Source organism: Amphibalanus amphitrite, unplaced genomic scaffold, assembly GCF_019059575.1.
Source record: "Amphibalanus amphitrite isolate SeventyFive unplaced genomic scaffold, NRLGWU_Aamphi_draft 000845F_arrow, whole genome shotgun sequence".
Taxonomy (NCBI): Eukaryota; Metazoa; Arthropoda; class Thecostraca; order Balanomorpha; family Balanidae; genus Amphibalanus; species Amphibalanus amphitrite.
Window position 1 is genome coordinate 68,572 of NW_024882339.1, and position 23,963 is coordinate 92,534.

At 52.4% G+C, this 23,963-nt stretch overlaps 2 protein-coding genes across 2 annotated transcripts; one reads left to right on the plus strand and one right to left on the minus strand.

Moving 5' to 3' along the window:
- Positions 1–885: 885 nt before the first annotated feature.
- Positions 886–8,788, plus strand: LOC122367021 (peptidyl-alpha-hydroxyglycine alpha-amidating lyase 1-like). Its single transcript, XM_043339774.1, has 7 exons — positions 886–1,129; positions 2,013–2,274; positions 2,700–2,854; positions 3,393–3,440; positions 3,716–3,742; positions 4,034–4,192; positions 6,898–8,788. The coding sequence occupies exons 1-7, from the start codon at positions 1,006–1,008 to the stop codon at positions 7,077–7,079; spliced, it is 957 nt and encodes a 318-aa protein (XP_043195709.1). The 5' UTR covers positions 886–1,005; the 3' UTR covers positions 7,080–8,788.
- Positions 8,789–10,919: 2,131 nt separating this feature from the next.
- Positions 10,920–23,596, minus strand: LOC122367028 (peptidyl-glycine alpha-amidating monooxygenase B-like). Its single transcript, XM_043339780.1, has 7 exons — positions 23,353–23,596; positions 22,459–22,604; positions 16,535–16,733; positions 14,355–14,553; positions 13,686–13,856; positions 13,118–13,218; positions 10,920–11,672 (listed from the first exon to the last, which is right to left on the minus strand). The coding sequence occupies exons 1-7, from the start codon at positions 23,497–23,499 to the stop codon at positions 11,550–11,552; spliced, it is 1,086 nt and encodes a 361-aa protein (XP_043195715.1). The 5' UTR covers positions 23,500–23,596; the 3' UTR covers positions 10,920–11,549.
- Positions 23,597–23,963: the final 367 nt, after the last annotated feature.

Here is a 23,963-nt window from a genome sequence, read left to right on the forward strand (position 1 = left end):
GTAGAGAAATGTCATAGATGCGTCAGATTTGTAATTTGGGCTTATCTCAAAAGATCCGATCTACCTGTTTTTTAAATGAAAGTTATTTATTGCAGAAAGAAATGTCACTTTTCGCAGCGAAGAAACTGAGCCTAGGGCGCGTGCCGTCTGCTCGAAGCCGGCCGCGGCCCAAAATCCTGCAAAGATACGCCCGCCACGTGCAAACCACCGAACCCACCCCCACCAAAATTTAATACGACAAACAGATGCACGCGTCCGACTTAAGTCCAAAATTTCACCCCCGTATCCCGCACCGTTCCGGAGCAATAGCCCGCCAAGCGTGACTGACGCGTTACATACATACATACATACGTACAGACGTTTTGATTTTTATATATGTAAACCAGAGGGACAGCATTACGCGCAACGTAATAAACCAAGTTTCATAAAAATCGGCCCAGTAGCGGCCGAGTTATGGCCAGAATAAATTTAGCGTCTCCTCCTGGCCGGCGGTGCTCTGTTCCGGTATTCATTGCCAAAGGTCAGTGACCTGCCGGCTCTGATTTCGCCCAGTTTTGCAGCGAAGAAACTGAGCCTAAGGCGCGTGCTCTCTGCTCGGTGCCGGCCGCGGCCCAAAATCCCGCAAAGATGCGCCCGCCACGTGCAAACCGGCGAGCGCACCCCCACCAAAATTTAATACGACAAACAGATGCACGCGTCCGACTTAAGTCCAAAATTTCACCCCCGTAGCCCGCACTGTTCCTGAGCAATAGCCCGCCAAGCGTGACTGACGCGTTACATACATACATACGGACATTTTGATTTTTATATAAGTAATGCACTGGCAGGCATGCCACGTCTTTAGTCGCCTACCTTCCACGGACTCGTCTAACGCTCGCTGTCCGTGTCCAGGTATTCAAGTTCAGCCCGCGCGGCGGGGACGGTACGCCGCAGCTCACCCTCGGCACAAAGTTCGAGCCCGGCTCGGACGACTATCACTTCTGCAAGCCCACCTCAGTCGCTGTGATGCGCGACGGCTCGTTCTTCGTGGCTGACGGCTACTGTAACACGCGCATCCTCAAGTTTGGTCCCGGCGGCGGCCGGCCAGTGCGCACCGTCGGCCGGGCATCAAGTACGTTCGCTATTTTTGGTACGTGCCGACCGCCGACCGGCTGTTAGAGCTTTGAAACTGGGACGGAGGAGGTGGCAGAGGCGGCGGGTCTCACCACTCGAGCATGGGAGCTATATGTGGAACGTGTTGTGGGTTTAATATGCTGTATATATTACTGACCCTGGTGAGGCCTGGTGAGGCTATGGTATGTGGAAACATGTTTTGCTCATTTATGATTTTCATAGTGCGCTTGTTTTTGTTTTTTTGTGCTTCTTCCTACCTTTTGTGTCGGTCGTTGCCCAGTCATCGTTGCGATAACTAAATCGCTTCCTGGCTTATCTCAGTATTCTTCTCGCCCGTCTGTTTTGCTAGTGTTTGTTAAACAACATTCAGCTACAGCTTCACTCGATTTTCTTTCAGTATTTGAACAGCTTGGTTGTATCTACGTAAAGATCAATTCCAACTTTTAGTACGTGTACTTCTTAACTGTGAACGTAAAGTTATTTTGTTCCTTTTTGTTTGTTGTCTCTATTGAAGCTCATACATACTGTATCTTGAGCAGATGATTTAATGGCTTATGACGCGCTTTGCATCGCAACAATAGCCGTCCCCACAATGTCACTTTCGCTGTTCAGTGTTTTTCTTATTTTTTTGTCCTTCCCTTCTTCGTCGCTTAGCCCGCTACTGGACCGAATCAGCAGCCTGACGCCCTTTCTGACGCCCTCCATGATACTTGATATGATACCATCCCTGGCTTCCCCCCCCCCTTGACGCCTTAGACGCACAATTCGCCACCATCCCTGGCACCCTATCCGAAGTCCTCTGACGAAAACCCTCCCTTCTCGATGCGTAGCCTCCTTGACACCTCCCTTTGACACATTATCAGCTGACGCCCCTCCCTGTGTCGGTGTTTCTCTCGCAGGCTCACTGCTCGGCCGTCCGCCGGCGCTGGACGAGTTCAACATCCCTCACTCACTGGCACTCCTCGAGGACCGCAACATGATCTGTACGGCGGACAGAGAGAACAGACGCGTCGTCTGTTTCCGCGCCTCCGACCTCAGCGCTACGGATGTTACCATCAACTGGCAGCGCTCGAGGATCTACGGCCTGGCGTATTCGCCGCGCGATGGAGGTGCCCTCTTTGTTGTCAACGGGCCCAACTATGCCGGCAATAAGGTTCAGGGGTGAGTGGGTTGATGGGACGCAGAGGGGTAAGGGGGTCAGAGCTGGGTGGTGTTAGAACAGAGGGGATTTCACGTTACGGGGTGAGTGGGGAAGTGGCAGGGGGAGGGGAGTGACACTTTTTGCCCAGACGCTGACGTGTTCCGCTAGGGCCGTTTTGTAATAGACTGATGACACGTCCGTCCCGTGGTGCTCATTATGGATATTATGTATACTCATTACTACATTCGGTACATGCATTGCATATATTGCGACACATTCGCTATTTCTAAAAGGTTACGTGATGACTAATCAATACCCATTTCCGTTATCAGGCGAGCCATTATGGCAATGTGAGAATGAACGGTAAAAAAGTTTCGCTGTTTTTATGTTCACTTTGTTCTAATGTTATGACCACCTGTTTAACCCTCCCTCCCTTCTTTCCCAGTTACGTGGTGAGCGTGACGTCCAAGAGTGTGACGTCCACGTTCAGTCCGGACGGTAACGGCCTCTCGAACCCGCACGATGTGGCCGTGTCTCGGGACGGCTCGGCCGTCTATGTGGTCGAGCTGAACCCGCGCAAGGTGTGGCGCTTCAACGTCGGTGAGTGAGGAGCGGGCCGTGGATCAGCGGCTGGGGATGGTGGGCCGTCGGACGGACGGCAATGGGAGTTCAAACGGGTGTAGTGGGCTAGTTGTGGTCGAGTGTTTGATGCGCTAGTAGCTTTTCATGTTTTTATAGTGGACGTGTTATGAATAATGCATTTGTCATTTGGTTTTTTCTTATCGATTTGGTCGCATTTTGTGATGCCTGTGCTCCTGGCATGCTTTTCCAGAACAAATTTAGTTAGCTTTTGTTAGCTGTCTGCCCTTTGCGTGTGTTTTTTTTTCGGCATTGTTCCATGCATTGTGCTGTGATGATAGCGCTTTTCTTTCCACACCATGGCTGGCTGACTGTTCTAGTGCCCCATATTTTGTTGCATTTCCATGTGACGCTTTATCGTCTGTTTGAACTGAAGTGCCTATTTGGTCCACCGTGTCCGTCCAGCCTGTCGTGCTTGCCCTGCCTTTCGTGCATGCCGTGTCCCCTGTAGTCGTATGCCCTGCCTGAACGTCCCCCTCTCCGTTCCCCATTGGCACAGACGGTCCCCACACCGCTCAGAAGAAGTCGAACGTGCAGACGAGCGCAGGTGAGCCGCCGAGGTGCCCGGGGTTCCCGGTATATCGCTATGGCTTCTTTTGATGGTGCGCTAATTTTGTTTTACGTTATTGGTTGTACGAGGCTATGGAGCTGCTCTTTGTTGGACTCGGGGTTATTGTGGAAGTTCATCGTCTAGTTTTTCGTTATTATATTTACCTGAGAATGATGGTGCACTAGCGATCTTATGTTCAACACCAATCGAACCGCCGATCATCAGTCGTATGAATTTATCGGGGTATTAACCGCTGTGTTCTTCTGCTCCAGCGGCTGGCGTAGCGGGAGGTGTTCAAGGTTAGTAATGGTCTTTGGATTACCAAGGACACAGATATATTTCACCGATCGTACTGACTACTGGGCATAAGCTTTACGTTTAGCATCGTTATTTTCTTAAATATCACTGCAACTGATCACAGTATCCAGGTCTTTTAATGGCTGCAATTCTATCAACATACCTAGAATTTGCGGCCATCAAAGCCCGTGTGCTGGTGTGTCATTGTTAATATTTTCTTTCTAACCTTTCATGGAATCCAGCACTCTGCTCGGCCACATCGACGCACTAATCCACTCTCTCCCTCTCTGTAGACCCCACGGTGGAGTTTGTCAAGTCTCCGGACGCTGCTGGCGACGACTCGGCGGCGCCGTCCCTCTCCGGGCACGCTAAGCTGGCGATGGCAGCCCTGTTCGGAGTCCCTGTGGTGCTGTTTGTGGTCATCATGGCCGTGCTGCGACTCAGGAAGAGAAGTAAGTTCGGGGACGGTAGTTTGGGGGAGGAGGGGCGGGTCCGTGTACTGGGCAACTGGGTATGGATGGGGAAAATGTGGTGGTTAGGCGACTTTCGGTCCGACACGTCTTGGTCGAGTGCCCGAGACTGGACGCTGAGCGATGGCGGTTTTTTGGATTGCGTGGCCCCCAGCTCTCTTTGAGAACACTTCTCCGCGACGACTCCCCTTTTCTCGATTCCTTTCGCCTCTTTTCGTTCATCACGGCCTCCGGGCTTCAGGTGATTTTTAACCCCCCGACTTTGAGGAAGATTGGTTAGATATGGGCGCCATATAGCCTCGTTGCTGGTGCGCCCTAAAACACCAAATCATCATCATCATCAGGAGTCGACCAAGAAGGCCGCGCTGGCGCTCCAGCCAGGATGTACGAGGGGCGAGGTTTTGATATATCTGTATTAGCATATACCTCTGTAGATACACCCGTCCGGGTGCAGGAGTCTGCAGGAGTCTTTCCTCCTCGCCTCATGATCCTGACAATGACGATTTAAAGTTAACTGCGCGGAACGGCGGGAGACGCTAATTGGGAGATAATGCGCAGTTTTCGCAGACGAATGCTTCTTTGCAAGATTTCCGCCCAAAATATCTCCAATTCTGCACACCTTTCATGCTAACATTTGTGCCACGCAGGCTGTTGCGATGCTTTTTTCGAGCACAAATAATATTGTTATGGGTGGTGATTGAACTGATTGTCAAGGGAAATGTACTCCTATTCTATTTTAGGACATGTGTTTTTGTCGTCACTTGTGACATTGTTTCGCCCGAAATCCGTCTGGTCTGGGGTTTAAATGTCATAGCATACAGCAATGGTCTTTAAACTTGGCATAAATTAAAGGTATTTAAACTTCGTAAGCAGAATGTTCGAGGATGGAGGAAAGCACACCGTTTGACCCGCATACTAATTAATTGGCCCAGCTAGCATATGGATCTTTGTCCTGACCTCAGAGGTCACCGATTGGCATGAGATCCTGAAGTAAGGTATGTACCCGTCGCTATGGCTCATAACGGCGCACACTTTTTCATGAACGTCTTGTTCACTTAGGGACGAAGCGGTGAAATAGTTGTACCCCCCCCCCCCCCTCAGCTCGACCATTCTTTGACTTACAAATTTTACCTTCGTGAAAGACGTAACCCATGCTAGAAGCTGCGACCAGAGAGCTCAGCATTGAGCTACGGGATGGATTCGGACGTATAACCACCCGTCCCGAATGTGCAGGGCCACCGACGGAGCGAGCTAAGGATCACCGCCTGGTGGTCCTGAGCCCCGTGCAGCAGGGCCTCCATGGCGTCGTCTCCGATGACAATGAAAACGTTTCAACAATCTAGGCATGCACAGGTTTTAAACTATTTACAGCTTTTTTCTCGTAACAGGTAGGTACGTTTGCAAAGAAATATAATGCTTGGGTAATTTCCCAACTACCATGCTTCCCAACAAAAGGAAAAGGCAGAAGGGTAAATAAAAGGAGCTTCAACATTGACCCGTTACCGCCCTTGGCGTCAAAAATGGTCGCTGCACTGGGAGGGCGGACCTGTCCACGTCCCTTATTTGATTGGCTTTCCAGACCCTCTGAGCCTTCGGGAGGGATGCTTGGGCGCAAACATGCAGCCCCGAGGGACATCTCTCACAGGACCTAGATTTGGCAGGGTGTTAAAGTTGGTGATTTTATGACGTCACGACGTCATGCCGCGACTATCAAAGTCAATTTCCTCGCCAATGCTGCCATGATGAATACAAAGACTGCATTAGCGTGAAAGAGAAATGTTCATTCAATCATTCCTATCAAGCATTATCGCTTTGGTTGCATTTATGGTTTACAGCAACCCCGAAATTTTGGTCCACCAATTTCGACATCCCTGTGGGTCACTTTTAATGTGTGGGTCACTTTTAATGCACGTGCGTACCAAAAAGGTGTCAAGCTTGTTTCCATTACAATAGCTCGGGAATTACCACTGCGATCGCGCTACGGTTGGGGTGCTACTGCACGTGCACACGTTGAGCAGTCGCTTCCAGATCGCGAGAACGGCTGGGCCGATTGCGATCAAGCTCTATACACAGGTATGTAGGAGCCGGTCAGGGGGATAACGGGAAAAGTCAGTTTGAACCCAGATTTTTTCTCTCTCTCTCTCTCTCTCTCTCTCTCTCTCTCTCTCTCTCTCTCTCTCTCTCTCTCTCTCTCTCTCTCTCTCTCTCTCTCTCTCTCTCTCTCTCTCTCTCTCTCTCTCTCTCTCTCTCTCTCCCTCTCCCTCTCCCTCTCCCTCTCCCTCTCCCTCTCCCTCTCCCTCTCCCCCTCCCCCTCCCCCGGACAGTTCTCGAGCCAGGTCAATCGATTGCGGCCGGGCACCTGAACTGTGTGGGTGTCCTAGTACCGACCGCCGCTCTCCCTCCTCCGCTCTGCACACCGGCCGTGATCGTCTCCCGCTCTTCTCTCCACTCTCCCCAGCTGTCTGTGATCTGGGACGGCCCTGTACCGTCCGTCCTAAACCCTGTCAGGGAGGGAGAACATGGCCACTCTGCCGTCCTCTCAAAGCGGCTATTCCAAAGGGAGTGGGAGGCTTTTGTAACCGGACCCTACCTACAGACTCTGACACGGCTGCTCCACTTTGACTGATGGGTCGCCTCTCGTCAGCTGTGCCCTGTCTAATCACACGTCTATTTCGGTTTGCTCACAGACCAGCGGCGGCGGTTCTTCCTGCATAACCTGAACGACGGCCCCGGCCACCGCAAAACCCTCGACTCGCTGCTAGGAACAAAGTCTCGCCAGGGCTTCGAGCCGCTCGCTACCCAGGATCTAGACGACGACTCAGATAGTGATGTAGAGGAGTTCATCGCTAAGATCAAGTCGCGCACCTGAGAGGCGAGTGAGGACGATCCGTGATTGGACAGTCCTGGGAGGGGTAAGTGAGGTAGGAGAATTGAGGCGGGTTTCGCGGTGGACAGGACCGCTCAGTGATGAAGTGACGCGGTGTGGATGCCGGACAGTGAGAGGTGGTGATGTGTCTCGCGGACTGCCTGTTGACGGTATGGTGACTGTACGGCAGTTTTGGCACTGAACCGCAGTGCCGAAGGATGGTGGTTGTGACGAATGTTGCGAAACCACGGCACTGAATTGCAGCACAGTGGTGACAGTGAGGATGGTTAGTGCAGTGGACTAAAGCACAGACTGTGGTGACAGGATGGTGATTGTGACGAATGATGCGGAACTTCTGAACTGGGTCCAGTGCAGTGGTGACAGGTGGTTGTGATGAATGGTGCGGAACCACTGGACAGGACGACTGGAGTGATGTGGCAAAGTGGCCATATGATGAACTCACTGCGCTGCAGTGGCTGGCTGGAATCTGCTGCTCCCAGCGCATGGAACCTGCCCTCGCCGGCAAATGAAAATTGCTCTTGCCAGGGTATGGAACCTATCCATGCCAATGCATGAGATCTGATAAGTCCATGTGTCGACCGTGCCATTCTCTACCTGGCGGCGCTGGCTGCGTCTCCCGCAGACTGAATCTACTTACGAGTATCCTAAGAGAACCGGTTTCGGCTGTTCTACTTGGCACTATCAGACCGAGACGAAGACGAACACCAAACTACTTACCGGGCTTACGGGGCTGTTTCATAGACATGATCTGTCGTGATGCTTCTTCGTTTTGTATGACTGTTTTTCATACTCCTTGCTTTTACATTCCTTGATGGTCGTGCAGTCTCGTGTAGACAACTGTCACAAATTTTACCTGAAGCCGTTTACCAACTCCTAGATTAGCATCTTTTGACTTCGCTGCCATATATTCCCACACTACTTAACCATACCTAGAATGCCCCGTATGGCTGCATCCATGACCAGCCGCCAAACTGCGACGAACGGTGGCTGCGGGTGCGAGAAAGAGCGGTCAGCCGCGCCGTCTCATTCTGTGGCCTGTGGTCACCAAATGCGGTCGATAACTGACCGTGAATGCGATTCGGTCGCGCTCTCATTGCTGCACACTAGGAACAGTGACGGCTAGGTTAGAGGCGAGGGTCATACAGACCGGTGCACTTACCGGAGACTGTATATAGGGCCTTGCCGGAGACCGGTCTATGCCTTCCTGTTCTCCGCTGGATCTGTGAATTTTAACCCCGTTCGTAGACAGGGCTGTCTGTGTGTCTGCCCGTCTGCCTGTTCGTCTGTCCATGTGTTTGGGTAGATGTTCGTCGAGTTTCTCCCCGGCTACCTTATTTGGCGTCGTTCGCCGCTCGCTCTGAATCTTTCCATAATAGGCGATGGTGTTTAGTTTCGCTGTTTTTCAGTTGGATGTAAGATATTGTGGCGACACTGGTATTTTACCCCGTTCGCTGATAGACTGTGACCTTGAAGGAGTAGGGATCTAGGCGGCTAGCAAGTGTTGTCGAAGCCTTTTTTGCTTTTATCAGCACAATTCTGATGGTGCTGATTTGGAAGGCATTCATACCTAGACACGGGGTTGTTGGCTGGAATTGTACTATTTTATTCATTGGTTTTGGTATATTTTATTTTAATATATTTAAATATGCGTTATTAGTGAACGATAACGTGAATAAATGTGAATCTTTCTACATTTTGTTTTTCGTTTTCGTATTTCGTCAGATCGTTCATAGTGAGCGATGTATAGTATTGTGCGTTTTCCCGAGCGGTCAGCCCGAGGCCCGGCCTGCGGTGTGCCGGGAGTCGGGACCGGCGTGTTATCGCGCAGTGACGGGTGGCGTGTCACAGAGCGGTGGGGGCGGTGGGCCCACGCACGCTACCCGGTGGGAGCCCCGAGGGACCGACGTCATGACTGTCGTGACCTTCAGCAGCTAGAGCTGCTAGGATTGCGCCTTCCCGCGGTACGTTGCAGAATCTAGTGCTTCCCTACCCTACCGCGCTACATGGCATGAATCCCTCTCTTCTAGCCTGACAAATTGGATTTTTAGGGCGCTTACTACGCTTGCGCGTGTGCCGTACAGTTTGGGCCAGATTTTGTAATGCAATTCACCCAGACATTATATTTTAGTAATCGTGGCAGCAGTGTCCCAAAACTTGTCGATTTGGGTGAGAAACAACAACCAAATGAAAATCATTTTTCACTCTCACCTTCAAATATTCAGAGCAATTTTCCACTCCCATTCTTACAAAGCAAGAAAAAAACACCCACGTAGAGGGTAGTTTACATCCTGCATTCTACCTACCACACTTGAAGGTGTAAAGCTATGGTATTGATCGTTTTTCAACTCTTTTTGGGTCTCATATGGCCCACAATTTTCCACTCCCATACCACTTTTGGTGATGAATTTTTCCTCTGACACCCAAGCCAAAATACAATTTTGGGACACTGCGTGGCAGTTCTGACGACGTTATCAAGTGATAGGCTTAAGTCCTTTTTTATGGCTGTGTTGAAGATGGACAGAAACGATAGCATGAAGAACTTGTGTGGCGCGGGCGGTAATTTAGTGTCAAACATTGTGCATCCATACCAACTACCTTAGTTGGTATGGCTAGTTGGTAATGCAGTGGCTTTAGCAGATTAGATGTCAGTGGCATCCTCATACAACCTGATTACATAGGAAGAAATGATCACAGCAAAAAGGTTAGACGACTTCAATCACGACTTTTGTCCTATCACAACTCATATTTTCCTCGAACTATCCGTGACTGGAACAACTTGTCTGCGAGGCTCATAGAAGCAGAAAGTGCCGCAGCTTTCCAAAAATATGTCTTAGAAGAAAATAACAATTAGTTTTTATTAACAATAGAAGTCCCCTTGCGAACGACAAATGCTTGAAATCAATTGTATGTCGACTATTTTCACATTACATAACTTATGCTCTGTTTACTGTATGCCTGGCCTATTCAAATACATTAGCCAGAGGGGTGTGGTAATAACTGGTGTAAGCAAATTGACCACGGTCAAAAATGCATTACCAGAATGCACTTAAGCGAACATTTTGGGATGGTCTCGTTCCTAAGTCGGCTAAGAGCTTCGGTCCAGAAAATAAATTTATCGTTGGCATACAGTAAAATACATACCAAACTCGGCCGGTGATAAATTTTCAAGACCTCAGTCCTTACTGATTTTTGAACTCGGCCTTCGGCCTCGTTCAAAAATCCAGTAAGGACCTCGGTCTTGAAAATTTATTTACACCGGCCTCGTTCAGTATTATATAGTACTGTGTGCCTATCATTGTAAAAATGTCAAAATGTGCATGGAACGAACGTGTGCGATTGTCTTGTTAGAAATGAGAGAGCAACCTGAATGTGATTGCGTATGACTGTTAGATGGATGGATGCTGGTCATCGTCATCGTCATGCGTTTTAGCAAACATCACCAAGGCCATTCTTTGGCAACTGTGATTGTGTCGCATGAATATATGAATAGTTACCTCCTGGTCACCAAAGGCAGTAGCAAGCCATTCACTTCAGGGACTACTTCCTCTTAGAAAGTTGTACTTGTACCAGCCGTTACACCATCTGTATTGAGGTCGATGCTGCAGTCTGCGATCGTGACTTCAAAAGTACAGTTCCGAGCATCAACACGTGGACAGAGGAGGTACGGTGAGGAAGCCGTCCAATTCTCTCTGGAACAGATCGACACGGAAAGTCCCAGCGGGCTACGGGACAACACCGACCTTCAGGGGCGTTCAGTGCACCGGAAGATCCGGGAATATTCGCTACGAATTGGCGCCGACATTCCAACTCATAGGCCGCAAATTTGCAGTTTGCCTCAAGCAACTATCCGCCGTTGGCTGGACTGGCTTTCGATTTATTCAAGGAACAGAACACGGTTAGCAAAGGTAATCGCACGTAACAGTCTACATTCTGTATTTTTAATGACTTGAAATAATCAGCTTGCTGCATCAGGAAACCGCAGTTTGAGTAAACAAGACGCATCTACACCGTGACTCTTGACTACAAGCTATTGACGATAAAGACGGTTAACACTACTACACATCGTCACAGAACAGGGAACGGTTACGTAACATGGCGCGGGCACATTAAACGAGCTCTGTGGAACAGACAGCGGCTCACTGGAATCCATCACCACCATCCCAGCCTCAGCCCAGCGCGGTCTTACGATAGTCCCAGGCCTCACCTCCAAGGAAACGCCTCCTTCGACAATATCAACACCTTCCATAAAGCGATAAGAAGCGTTATTGTTACACATTACAAAAATAGCACACACACGCATACAATAGAGGTGGGCTGTTACATAAGCTCTGTGTCGCTCTGCGCCGCGCAGCTCGGAGCCACCGCCGACAGCTACCTCCTGGCTCTTAGCTTGGAGCCAGACTCTTGGCTCGGAGCTGGGCTCTTGGCTTATTAAGCTCCCGCTAGATGGCGCTAAGGACGCTCATAAAAATCCGGCTGCAGCACGAACTTTGAGACGCGGGCGGGCACCAGCTCACCGACATAGGTGGTGCGGCCGTCGGAGGTAACGGCTAGATCGTGGGGCTCGTTCAGACCCTAATGAGACACAAATGATCGCTGTCAGATCATGGGGCTTGTCCACACCCCATAGTTCACATCCTTAGGGGACTCACGGGGTCAGTCAGGTCATAAGTCTTGTCCAAACCCTATAGGAACACACGGGGTCATTCAGGTCATGGGGCTCGTTTCGACCCTGAGGGGACACACGGGTCAGGTCATGGGGTTCGTTCAGGTTCAGACCAAGATGGGACGCACATCATGAGCGGCGAACCTCGAGACTCGCTCGAAACATGAGGCAACACACTGAAGTTCAGATCATTGCACTCATTCGGGCGTGAATAGTTGCGCTAGTATCATCGACATCAAGAGTACTTGCAACCATTGGAACAAACTGCAGTGAACTGGTGCGATGGCGCGGAAAACCAACTGAGACTCTCGCTCGCACCGATAACCGCTCGTAAAGTCACTCAGATGAAAAGCGATGAGATGAGATCCTCCTACGTGTATCCGGTTTCTAAGAGCATTTGGCGTGAAATGGCTCATGGTGGTGGTCGGTTAGCCCATTCCCTGTGCCGTCTGTCATTCCCAGGTAAAACGAATATTTACGGTCTTACACAGCTGCACGCGAGATTTCTGAGTAATGTAGGCGAGCTGGCGAGCCGAAATCGCCGTGTAATGGAGGATTTCCAGCAGCTGTGCACAGGCAGCGCTCAGCCCACGGCAGGGGCGCGGCTCGGGTCCAGAAATACCCGTCCGAACACCGCCATTCTTTCTGAAACTCCTCACACGGCCACCATCCCCGCCCACCGTTCAAGTTGGACGGCTCGACATCAATTTCCGCGTGGGCTATAACGGTATGACGCCGAGCATTGTCGCTGTACCTCGTCTAATAAACCGTGATTGAACGAGTAATATCCGTCAGTGGGGGGAAATCTCAGTGATGTGTTACCCAGAAAGAAGCCATTCCGCGCAGCCCTTACTCATCGACCCGCGCCATGTGGGGTTATGTGCCCGGTACTGATCTTGTTATGAGCACTCGTCAGCGCCGTGCTATTTTGACCGACAACAGGCGGATGGGAACGATACTTGGTATCCCTCACAAGTTCTGAACCCCGGCAGCGCAAACCTATGCGGTCCCTCAGAACTTCCATCAGTCTTATCAGTCTTTCGACCATAGAATCAGCATATCACCACTTTCACCAATATCACATCTATCGTAATGTGTCTCAGCTATCCCATACTATTTCATCTGTCCCACTGTGTCGCACCTGTACAAACTGCGCCCCACTCTCCCCCTTGTCCCACGGCGTATCATCTTCCCCATTGGCCTCACTTATCTCACTGTGTGTTAGGTACTGTCTCGCAATATCTTACCTGAGCGGCCACCCAGCTGTCCAGCACCAGTCCGGTGACCAGGTCGATGGTCAGGACTCCGCCGTGTCTCACTGTCTCACTTATCTCACTGTCTTACTGTTTCTTACCTGAGCGGCCACCCAGCTGTCTAGCACCAGCCCAGTGACCAGGTCGATAGTCAGCACTCCGCCGCCCGACAGGCTCTTGAACACCGCCAACAGCACGTCTCCTGGGGGTGCAGCCAGGCGGTCAGTTGTAGCGTAGTTGTAGCTGATATGTAAGATTATGTAATAGCCACGTATGCAATTATGCATGCATATTGCATATCGCATATGCTTACTTACTGGCGGAGGAAGTTCGAGGAAGGGACTCGAGTTTCAACTATATCTAACGGCGATTGAAGACAGAACAATCGGCTATCGCTGTGCAATGCGCAGTATCCATCGTGTCGGCTGGTTCTGTAGAGCGATACGATCCTTGCAACTGTGATCGTTACTGACGAGATATCCAACGTAAGAAGATGGATGTATCGAATGATCGAGGAAGTTAACCACATGGCGGATAAAAGCATTCACATTTGAAACGACTTTCAAATTTCAATATAGCTTGTCGTTTATGACCATGACCAATAGCCGAGGCCCAATCAGACCCGTCCCGCCGTTTACCAGCGGTCCCCGGGCGCCAGCCCCGTCTGACCTGTGACCGACACGGCGTAGATGCGGCCGTAGAGGGCCAGGTTGATGACCTGCGGCTGCAGTAGACGCTGACGGATGTTCCAGCAGACCACTCGGCCGTGCTCGCGGTCCGCCACGCAGAGCACGCCGCCGTCCAGAGAAAGCGAGTGAGGTACCAGCAGGTCAACGCCCTCTGAGGGGGGAGCGGGGTCGGTCAGTACCTAACACAGCGGGGGAGAGAGGGGTACCAGCAGGTCAACGCCCTCTGAGGGGGAGGGGGGTCGGTCAGTACCTAATGCAGCGAGAGCGAGTGGGGCACCAGCAGGTCAACGCCCTCTGAGGGGAGGGGGGAGGGGTTCGGTCAGGACCTAATACAGCGAGGGCGAGAGGGGCACCAGCAGGTCAAACTCCCTCTGAGGGGAGGGGGGATTCGGTCAGTACGTAATGCAGCGAGAGAGCGAGAGGGGCACCAGCAGGTCAACTCCCTCTGAGGGGGAGGGGGGAGGGGTTCGGTCAGTACGTAATGCAGCGAGAGAGCGAGAGGGGTATTAGTAGATCAAACAGATAGAAGGCGTCCGAGGGTGAAGTCAGAAGTTAAGAAGTCTCCCAGTGCGACACGGGAATTAAGTAGCTTTTACTGTTGCTAGCTGAGGTCTTCGAGAAATGTGATTACCCCGAGGACTGCACTCACGCTCCTCTCCGAGGCTGCCCAGGAAGCGTCCCTCGCGGTCGAAGATCATGATGCGGCGGTTGCAGTAGCCGTCGGCGACGAAGATGGTGCCGTCCTCGGCCACGGCCACGTCGGTGGGCTTGCAGAAGTGGGCCGCGTCGCTGCCCGGCTCGAACGGTACACCCAGGGTGAGGACGGGAGCATCCGAGTCGGGAGGCAGCTGTGGGGGAGGAGGGCAGAGGTCAGCTGAGGTCACTTCACGGGTCAAATTTAGGGTGTTTGGTTTTAGAGTAAGAGAGCCGATGGACGGTCCCATATGCATAGCTGGCGGGTCGAACGATACAAGACCTATGGCCACCAACACATGGGCCGGTTCAGTGATTATATGTGTAAGCGTACTAAGCAGATATGGATGTAATGCAAAAGTAAAATTCGACTTCATTAACCCGCGCACCGACGGGGGTCTGCGCCAACTTCGCACCGACGGGGGGGGGGCGGATGACCGCCCCCCCTGAGATCTCGAGAACGAAGCAAGATAGCGACAAGCGGTAAACGGCGTCGGATACGCACGATCAAGATCTACAATTTTTACTAAGGTCATTTTCAGGTCAGGTCAAAGATGACGTCACAGGGGTCGAAAAAGTCAAAATGGCGGCGCTAGATATGGAGAGAGTTTTTCTCGAATAACTTTCGAATTAGTCAAGATAGGAACAAAATAAGGGCAGCATCGTGATCCTCTCGTCAATCCGCATCGAATGATATATACGTTGACCTCGAAAGGTCAAGGTCAAAGGTTGACCTCAGGTCACGTGACCTCGAGGTCATCATGTATATCATTCGATGCGTCTTGACGAGCTGAACACAATGAGACCATCCACGCGCCTGTATCTTGTTCCTGTACGGAGTTATTGGCCAAAAACCTTTGGTAACCTTTGATGACGTCACATGACCTCATAGCTGCCCAACAGCAAAACAGACCTCAAGGTAGTGAAGGTTGATTGTATATGAAGTCATGTATGGTATATGGGGCCATTCCGACCCGTTTTAGTGGTAAAAACAGGGAGTTGATTTTTCCCCCATTGACTTATAATGGGGAGGTCGCGAAATTGACCTGACCTTAGGTCACCGATATCAAAATTCCGAGACATACAAATTGTAGCTACTAATGACCTAATAACATCCTGCGACTTTCAAAGGCCTCCGACATCTACTGTAGCTCTGGCACGGTGACAAAGTTGCAAAAAAGTGACTTGAGGTTGGGTCATTCAAAGTGACCTGGTGACCTGACCTTAAAAGGTAGGAGGTTCAAACTTGCACACCATGTGTAAAATTGATGAGGGAATAGTCGTACCAAATTTCGCGGCGCTACGCGCCGCGGTTTTCCCGCTATTCGCGAAAAACCTCAGGGGGGGCGGATATCCGCCCCCCCCCGTCGGTGCGCGGGTTAAGCACAACGTAGCTGTTCCTTCTAGCTGGCAATGACATTCGTTCGAAAACCTTTCAAGCTCAGCTAGAATCAAAGGAACAGCCAGCGGATGTCCATACAAGACGCCACAAGATTAATCATCCGTAGCCTGAAAAAGCCGGCTTATAGTGTACTAACTAGCACGGCCTGTCAGGCTTAGAGCTCTGGTAATGCTGATATAACCCCAGGTTGTAATACTTTTCTGCTACACTACAGAACATGTATTTAATGCTGAATAGCTCTCCAACAACGATGAAACAGTTTTCATTCAGCGTCAACGCACGCTAACGCTACCGTCCACTAGCCGGTCATTCAGTGCGTAAATAGGAAGTGCCGTACACGGATATAGACAGCCATTCAGCCGTCAATGGACAGTTGCATTCACTTTTGACGAGGCCCCAATAGCAGCACCCGTTCTGCAAAGATATATACGGACGCTGGAAGAGAGAGTAAGCTCATAAGTGCACGACACAACCCGTCCAGTGTCCACATACTCTTGCATCCACATACGCTACTGGACGAATGGACTAACTAGATTTCAAATGACAGATCACAGGGTTCTAATTCAGGGGTCCTTTCGACTCGATGTCATTCAAGACTGAGTCCGTTGGACTGCGGACCCCCCCCCCATGAGGGACGTCCTAGATACTCACTGGCACAGCCGAACCCGACACCGACCAGCGCTGTGACCCCTCACCCGCCTCCCCTCCGCTCCGTCGAGTCCGCCGCAGCTCACCTTGAACACCTGGTGAAGCGCCACGTCGGTGATCCACCGGTTACCCGCCGCGTCGATGTGTAGCCCGTGTGGCAGGTAGAAGCGGCCAGAGCCCTCGCTCTTCAGCACTGCACCCGTGCCCGGATCCAGTGTGAGCAGTGTGTGACTCAAGATCGGACCCCGGGCCGCGTCCTGGTAGTGCTGACTTTTGTTGAATGACCTGTCGGACAGATCCGGTCCGGGTCAGGTCAGGGTCAGGTTCAGGTCAAGTCAGGGGGTCAGGGTCAGTTAGGAAGTCAAGGCAGATCAGGGTCAGGGATCAAGTCAGATTCAGGTACTTGAAAGGCTAACATAATTGCAGTGCGACACCTGTGCTCTCAACCGAGGTAGGTAATGCAAACACAAGGTAACCAAGTTTACGTCTATGGCTTCTCAGTTGCTGAATTAACCCAGTTCCAGTAGGCCTGTGCTAGATAAGCAGGCACTTCAGTTCCGTTACGGCTCCCTCGGGGCGTACTTTAGCCCACCGGGCGTACGCTGTTGGACGCAATAGGCGGCCGTCCGTTCGGAATTGCGCCTTTGTTGGATCGATGGGAGAAGCGATCTGGGTCGGGCCAACGTACTTTGTAACATTGTATCCAATACGCAGCATCGCGGAGCTCAATACGCAGCAAATGTCAGTCGGACTCGGGGGCGTAAAAATACACTGCCATTACGAGTATTAATTAACGGCAATTCCAGTAAACGATAATCGGGATACATTTATTTGGCTTTGGCTTCTGAAGAAGGCTATTGAACGGCGCAGTCACAGCAGAAAGGAAGCGTGTTAGAACTGTCAATTTAGTTATCGTCTTTTCGCCCGCTTGTGTCGGCTCGGCCGCCCGTATTTCTCCTCGGCCGACGCGCGGCCGCTGTTTTGCGGCACAGCATCTCTCGCTGGAGCGGGGCTGTGCGGCGCGGACTCGTGCAGTGATTGGTCGGCTGCTGACCACGTGATTGTGAGGTGAGGTCGGGTGAGGGCGCGCCGGCGGAGGGCAGTCGGGCAATGTCTGTTGTCGCGGCTGGTGCGTTGGGACCTCGAATGTTATATGCGTTTGCTGGGGACGTCGGCAGTCTCGTCTGAGAGGCTTGCTGTCGGCTTACTCGGCGACGCATATGCATTCGAGGGTCTAAATCTGGGACTGAGTCTGTCCGGCTCGTTCCACATACGCTTTTTGGACCCAACCACCGATAGCACAGCGCCGTGAATATGTTAGCCTTACTAGTCTGAGCGGCCTGTTCGGTGAGCATATTCGCGGAGCTGTTCGTATCATTTGAGCGTGCCTTGCAAGGTCGCTATTTCATACGGCAACGCGCCTATTCAGGGAGGATATTTACGGATTGGGGAGCCATGAACGAGGCTCTCATTTCATCGAGTAGGCGTATCTTGGTGCAGAGTTTGTACTGGGCCGAGTCGGAGCCCTGCCCTGCCATGGTTGTTCATTTTGCTGACGATCAAAAATACATCCGCCTGGTGTATTTATACCTTCTTTAACTTGGAATCGCAACATAGTCCACCGGGGCCGGATCATTTATTCAGTGGCGGACACAGTCCCCATGGCTACCGGACATTAAATTTGTTGAGTCCACTGGGTAAATTGATGGTTTGTTTTGAACATACAGTCCAGTTTGTACTTTGATTTAGTTCCCATTTCACTCAAACATGGAGGAGCTACTGGCTGCTAGGTCGCGTCTCCGCACAAAGGCTACTAAAGCGTGCAACGATCTCCGAGCCTACAGGGAGGGAGATCGGAAAGCGCTAGACCCGGACCAACTTGCCCTAAAACTCCACCATGTGGAGAAGATCCAGACTGAGTTGCAGGGCTTGCAGGTCCAGCTGGACAAACAGGGTCAAGCCGATGAGACAAATCATGTTCAGACTCTGGAGGATGAGGCTTTCCTCGGTTCCCGCCTCCTGGCTCGTCTCGAGAGAGCTGCAGAAGCTCAATCCAGGGCCTCTGAGTCACTGAACACGGCTGGTAGCGCCAATTTGAGGGCAGCACTCACCGTGGCGATTCCCACATTCGATGGTGATGTGATGAGATGGCCCGAGTTCTGGGAACTGTTTTTGATTTCTGTTCATGACAACCCTGGCTACGCAAACGTTCAGAGATTCGTGGTCCTCAAGTCGCATCTTGCCGGAGCGGCATTGAGGGCCATCCAGGGCATCCCAGTCACGGGTGACGGGTATGTGCAGGCGGTGTCAGCTCTGAAAGCGCGATTTGACCTCGAGAATGTGCGACGGGAGACTCTCTTGAAGGAGCTGATGAACATGTCATCAGTCCGCCACGGTGACTTGAAGGCCATGCGATCCTTCATAGATCACCTGTCTGCGCACACGAGAGCTCTCAGCACTCTGGGTGTCTCCTCAGAGAGCCTATCCAGCCTGCTGCTGCCCATGGTGAAGGGCAATATCCCCAAAGACTGGCGTCTGGAGTGGGCCCGGCGATCGAGTCACCACTTTGATGACTTCCTGGTGTTTTTGAAGGAGGAAATTCGGGTCAGAGAGCTTGCTAGGGGCCCGAATAGTAAATGCTCTGCTGTTGACCCACCAGCAACGTTCTCGGTGACCAACAGAGACCTCGACTCTGAACACCTGGCCGGGGAATGTCTGGGCAGTCCGTGTGCTGAGCGTGGCCGCCAGCATCACTCGCTGCTGCATGATGAGGAGTTTGGAACGCAGCGTTCACCCTCGGCAGTTTCTGAGTTGAGCCCTGATGCTGAACCACTCCAGCCTCCTGAGCCTCCTGCTCCGGGTACTTGTGCAGAGGCTGAGACGCACGGTGTTGAGCTGCCCAGCCGTCACCGATATAATGTCAGCTCTACAGGAAAGAGCTTCTTGCAAACCGCTGCTGTTGTGGCAGCAGGTCCCAATGGCCGCACGCCGGCACGTGATTTCCTTGATGGAGGATGTGACGCCTCCTATGTCAGGAGCTCCCTGGCTCAGGAGCTGAGACTACCTGAGAAGGGCTCCGAAGGCTTTGCCTGTATCGGGTTCCATGAGAGAACCGAGCAGCCTTGTACCAATGATCGAGATCAGGTTGACCTTGAAAGTCGTTTCGGTGGACCGTCAGTCAAACTTGACATGAAGAGCACAGACGTGCTGTGCTCACCGCTCCCAACTGCTCAGCCACCTCGGTTGCCATCTGAGATCCAGACGGCTGATGATTTCCGGGGTGGTGAGGTTGACGTCCTTGTGGAGGCTGATAACGTGTATCAGGTCGTCCCACGGGATCAGTTGGAGGTTGCTGATGGGCCGAGAGCCGTCGAGACGATCCACGGTTGTAAAGGTGGAGACAATGGTGGTCCCCACACGAGCCAGTGCCCTTCTAGTCGGCCCGATGCTGCTGACTGGGACGCGAGCCCAACTGGCATTCATGACAATGAGCTGAACGACTCTCGCTCCAACTCACAACTGATGTGGAGTGAGAAGCTCCACGAGCCGCCCCCGGTTTGGGGCTCTGACGAGAGGCCGACATATGGCCGCCGCTCCCGGCCGTCGTGGTGCCGTGAGGCGCCCTCGATCGTCGGCCCCCGACCCATCCCGTCGGTGCAGAGGAAGCACCCCGGCGGGATCTGGCGGTGGCATCGGTGGCGCCGTCGGGGGTGAACCCACCGCAACGCGCCCCGTTGGGGTTCATCCCCGAGACTGTCCCATGGTGGGGAGGCTTTTGGCAGTGATTCGCGGGGTCTGAAAAGGATAGTAGGTTAACTATAGGATAAGCTTAGTTAAGTGTTTATATTATTTGGTCGCAGAAAGGCAATCTAGGCGGTAGAAGGATGGCAAGCTCAGTCTGTCGGCTGAGTGCGTGGCAGCTTGGCAGCGCCATGTTGCCGCTGGATTATGCGATCTGCTGTTCTCGCTACTCACGAATCTTTCTTGTCTTTTTAGTGTCATCGTTGACGTCCTGGAGATGCTTCAGAAGGACGACCACCGGTCGCAGCGGGAGGCCGTCCGGGTGATGGTGATCCTGAACCTGACGTCGGGCGGCTCCCAGGAGCTGGTGGCGGAGCTGTGCCGACTGGGCGCCGCCGAGCCTCGCTGTGACCTGCTGGCCGTCGAGGACGTCAACCTCATCATGGTCTTCCCGGACGCGCTGTCGAACGTGCTGAGGTGCGCCGAGCAGGTGGACCGGGAGGGCACCGTGGCTCTCCAGGTGGATGAGTGCGGCGGCCTGGACCGCATCGAGTCGCTGCAGACGTACGAGGACGAGCCGTCCTCATCATCGGCAGGCACTTCGACGATGACGACGAGGAGGACGCTGAGGTGGCGGCGCCCGCCGCCGCCGCCGATGGCTTCCAGCTGAGCGTTGACACAGACGCGGCCACGGCCGGCGACCTCCAGTTCTGCGGCGGTCTGCGCAGGACAGTCATGGGAGTGGTGCGCCGGTGATGTGCTAAAGCGGACTTTAGTTATGAAAATGGGGCAAGCCCCATTTTGGTGGGGAGTATGTTAGAACTGTCAATTTAGTTATCGTCTTTTCGCCCGCTTGTGTCGGCTCGGCCGCCCGTATTTCTCCTCGGCCGACGCGCGGCCGCTGTTTTGCGGCACAGCATCTCTCGCTGGAGCGGGGCTGTGCGGCGCGGACTCGTGCAGTGATTGGTCGGCTGCTGACCACGTGATTGTGAGGTGAGGTCGGGTGAGGGCGCGCCGGCGGAGGGCAGTCGGGCAATGTCTGTTGTCGCGGCTGGTGCGTTGGGACCTCGAATGTTATATGCGTTTGCTGGGGACGTCGGCAGTCTCGTCTGAGAGGCTTGCTGTCGGCTTACTCGGCGACGCATATGCATTCGAGGGTCTAAATCTGGGACTGAGTCTGTCCGGCTCGTTCCACATACGCTTTTTGGACCCAACCACCGATAGCACAGCGCCGTGAATATGTTAGCCTTACTAGTCTGAGCGGCCTGTTCGGTGAGCATATTCGCGGAGCTGTTCGTATCATTTGAGCGTGCCTTGCAAGGTCGCTATTTCATACGGCAACGCGCCTATTCAGGGAGGATATTTACGGATTGGGGAGCCATGAACGAGGCTCTCATTTCATCGAGTAGGCGTATCTTGGTGCAGAGTTTGTACTGGGCCGAGTCGGAGCCCTGCCCTGCCATGGTTGTTCATTTTGCTGACGATCAAAAATACATCCGCCTGGTGTATTTATACATTCTTTAACTTGGAATCGCAACAAAGCGAGGCAGCTACTGCTACGGCGCGGAATGTTGCCGAGAACGATAAAAGTGGAAACGGTGCCTTTGTTGAAACTAAAAGTAAACTTCTAAAGGAAATTATTTTCAACCCCAGGGCTCAACGTTCCAGTGAAATGTTATCTCGTCAGAAATATTTAAATATTTTATAGTTTAGGTAGATTTGAGATCCCAAGTAGCTTACCGAGTGGAACGAAGTAAGAAGGATGAAGCTCTTCCACGGTCATAGACTACCGTGTATTACTGAACTGTGTACGTAGAATGCCAGTCTTGCATAACGGTTTTGATATCCGGTCTTGCTATAGAGAAGTCTATGGCACGGCATCAAGACATCAAATTTCTTTTTTTAGCGCTAAGTACGCCATTTAATCCACATGACACAAACCGACTAACGGCTCATCTGCAGGAGCACACCAGGAACAAGCAAGGGTACCAAAACCAAGGGTCGGAGAAACAACTGACCGAAAAGTCGCGTGAATGGTAACGCATCTGGCGAGGCGAGGTCCATATAGCCAGACCATAATGGGCGAATACTTCGAATTTTAACAGTAGGTTCCTGCAATGCGAGAAACTCCGAGCACCCCCCAGCTGTGGTTGGTCCGGTGGAAGGTGACCCATCAATAGGACAATAAGTCCCAGTAGTGTGGACTGTGTGGATGTGGACTGTAGAGTGCGTCGACTGTGGACTGTAGTGTAGAGTGTGGAGTACTCACGTCGCCTCCCAGCTGTGGTTGGCCCGATGGAAGATGACCGGACGGTCCAGAGTGTCGACGGCGACGCCGCTGACGGGGCCGACGTTTAGCGGTCGACGCGGCCAGTGGCCCTCGGCCATCGGAGACGGCACATCGGGCACCTCCATCTGAAGAGAGGGGGAAGGGTCTGTCGGAAAAGGTCGGTGACGGCACCTTGGGCACCTCCATCTTAGGGGAGAGGGGGGTGGGGGGTGGGTGATGTGAGGGAAGGTGACGGCACATCCGGCACCTTCATCTTAGGGGGAAGGTGAGGGATGTGAGGACAGGTCACATGCGGCACCTCGGGCAGCCCAAACAAATTTATCTGAGGAGTGAGGAAAGTATCGGCAAGGACGGTGATTGGTTGTTCAGGAAATACACGAAAAGCTAACCTATTAGCCAATTGCGGCATGAAAGGAAACGGCCATGAGGAAACTAATTTTTTTTTTTTCGAGCGGCAAGGAACATACAAATATATGGTGTAGGTATACTGTATAACTAGTGTAGCCGCAGCGATTACTTTCGGGTAATAAATACCATTGTCATTCCAAGAAAACGTCTACACAACTGGGGACCATGGGGTAACAGGAAATTCAAAAGAATCCCGAACTACGCTGACGAGATAGAGCCTGTTCTCATTCGCTTACAAAGGTAAATAAGTGAGCGCATATGTGAAAGAAATGTCACACATCCTGAAACATCCATCACACAGATCCTATTGAACGGCAAAAATAATGACACTGAAGGCCTAACCTAAGTGCAACAGGCCAGCAGGCGCGTCGGCCGGCGCCCTGGCCACCCACCGGCCCATGAGACCTGTTGGTCGCGGGCCGCCCGCATCTTACCGCCACCATATGGCGTTCGATCACCACTCACCATCGAGTCCAGCACCCCATCCAGCTGGCTGTAGAGCTGCGGCAGCTGCAGCTGCAGACTGGCTGGATACAGAGCAGCTGGCTGGCCCGGGCGGACCGCCAGCAGCAGCAGCAGCAGCGCCGACATGCCGGCTGGCGACCCCGCCATCCTCACTGCACCTGCAACACTGCCGACGCTGCCGCCGACGGCACCGGCACCCGGCGCGCCGGCCCACGCAACCTGCTGTCGTCATGGTAACGGGTGTGACGTCACTGCTGGCCATCGATCGACCCTGGACGGACAGGTCACCGAGTCGGCCGCGCGTCATTGGTGAACACAAACAGAGCACATCGGCGCCGATCAAGGACAGGAGATACAGGACTGTGTCAACAGTGCGGGCGGAGATTACCGGGAACATGGGAGAAGATAGGTTGAACATACGCGCAGACAAATAACGATTTAGGCTCCTGTCGCTATATTTCATTTCATCCTTGCATTCATAGTGCTATGCGGTCATGGTTACCCATTGTGTCAAATAACAGTCACCGCACACCGTAGGTAATAGCTAATAAAGCTCCATATTCTCTCCGGAAAAAGCTGTTATTATACACCGTTTATCTGGATCTGGATAT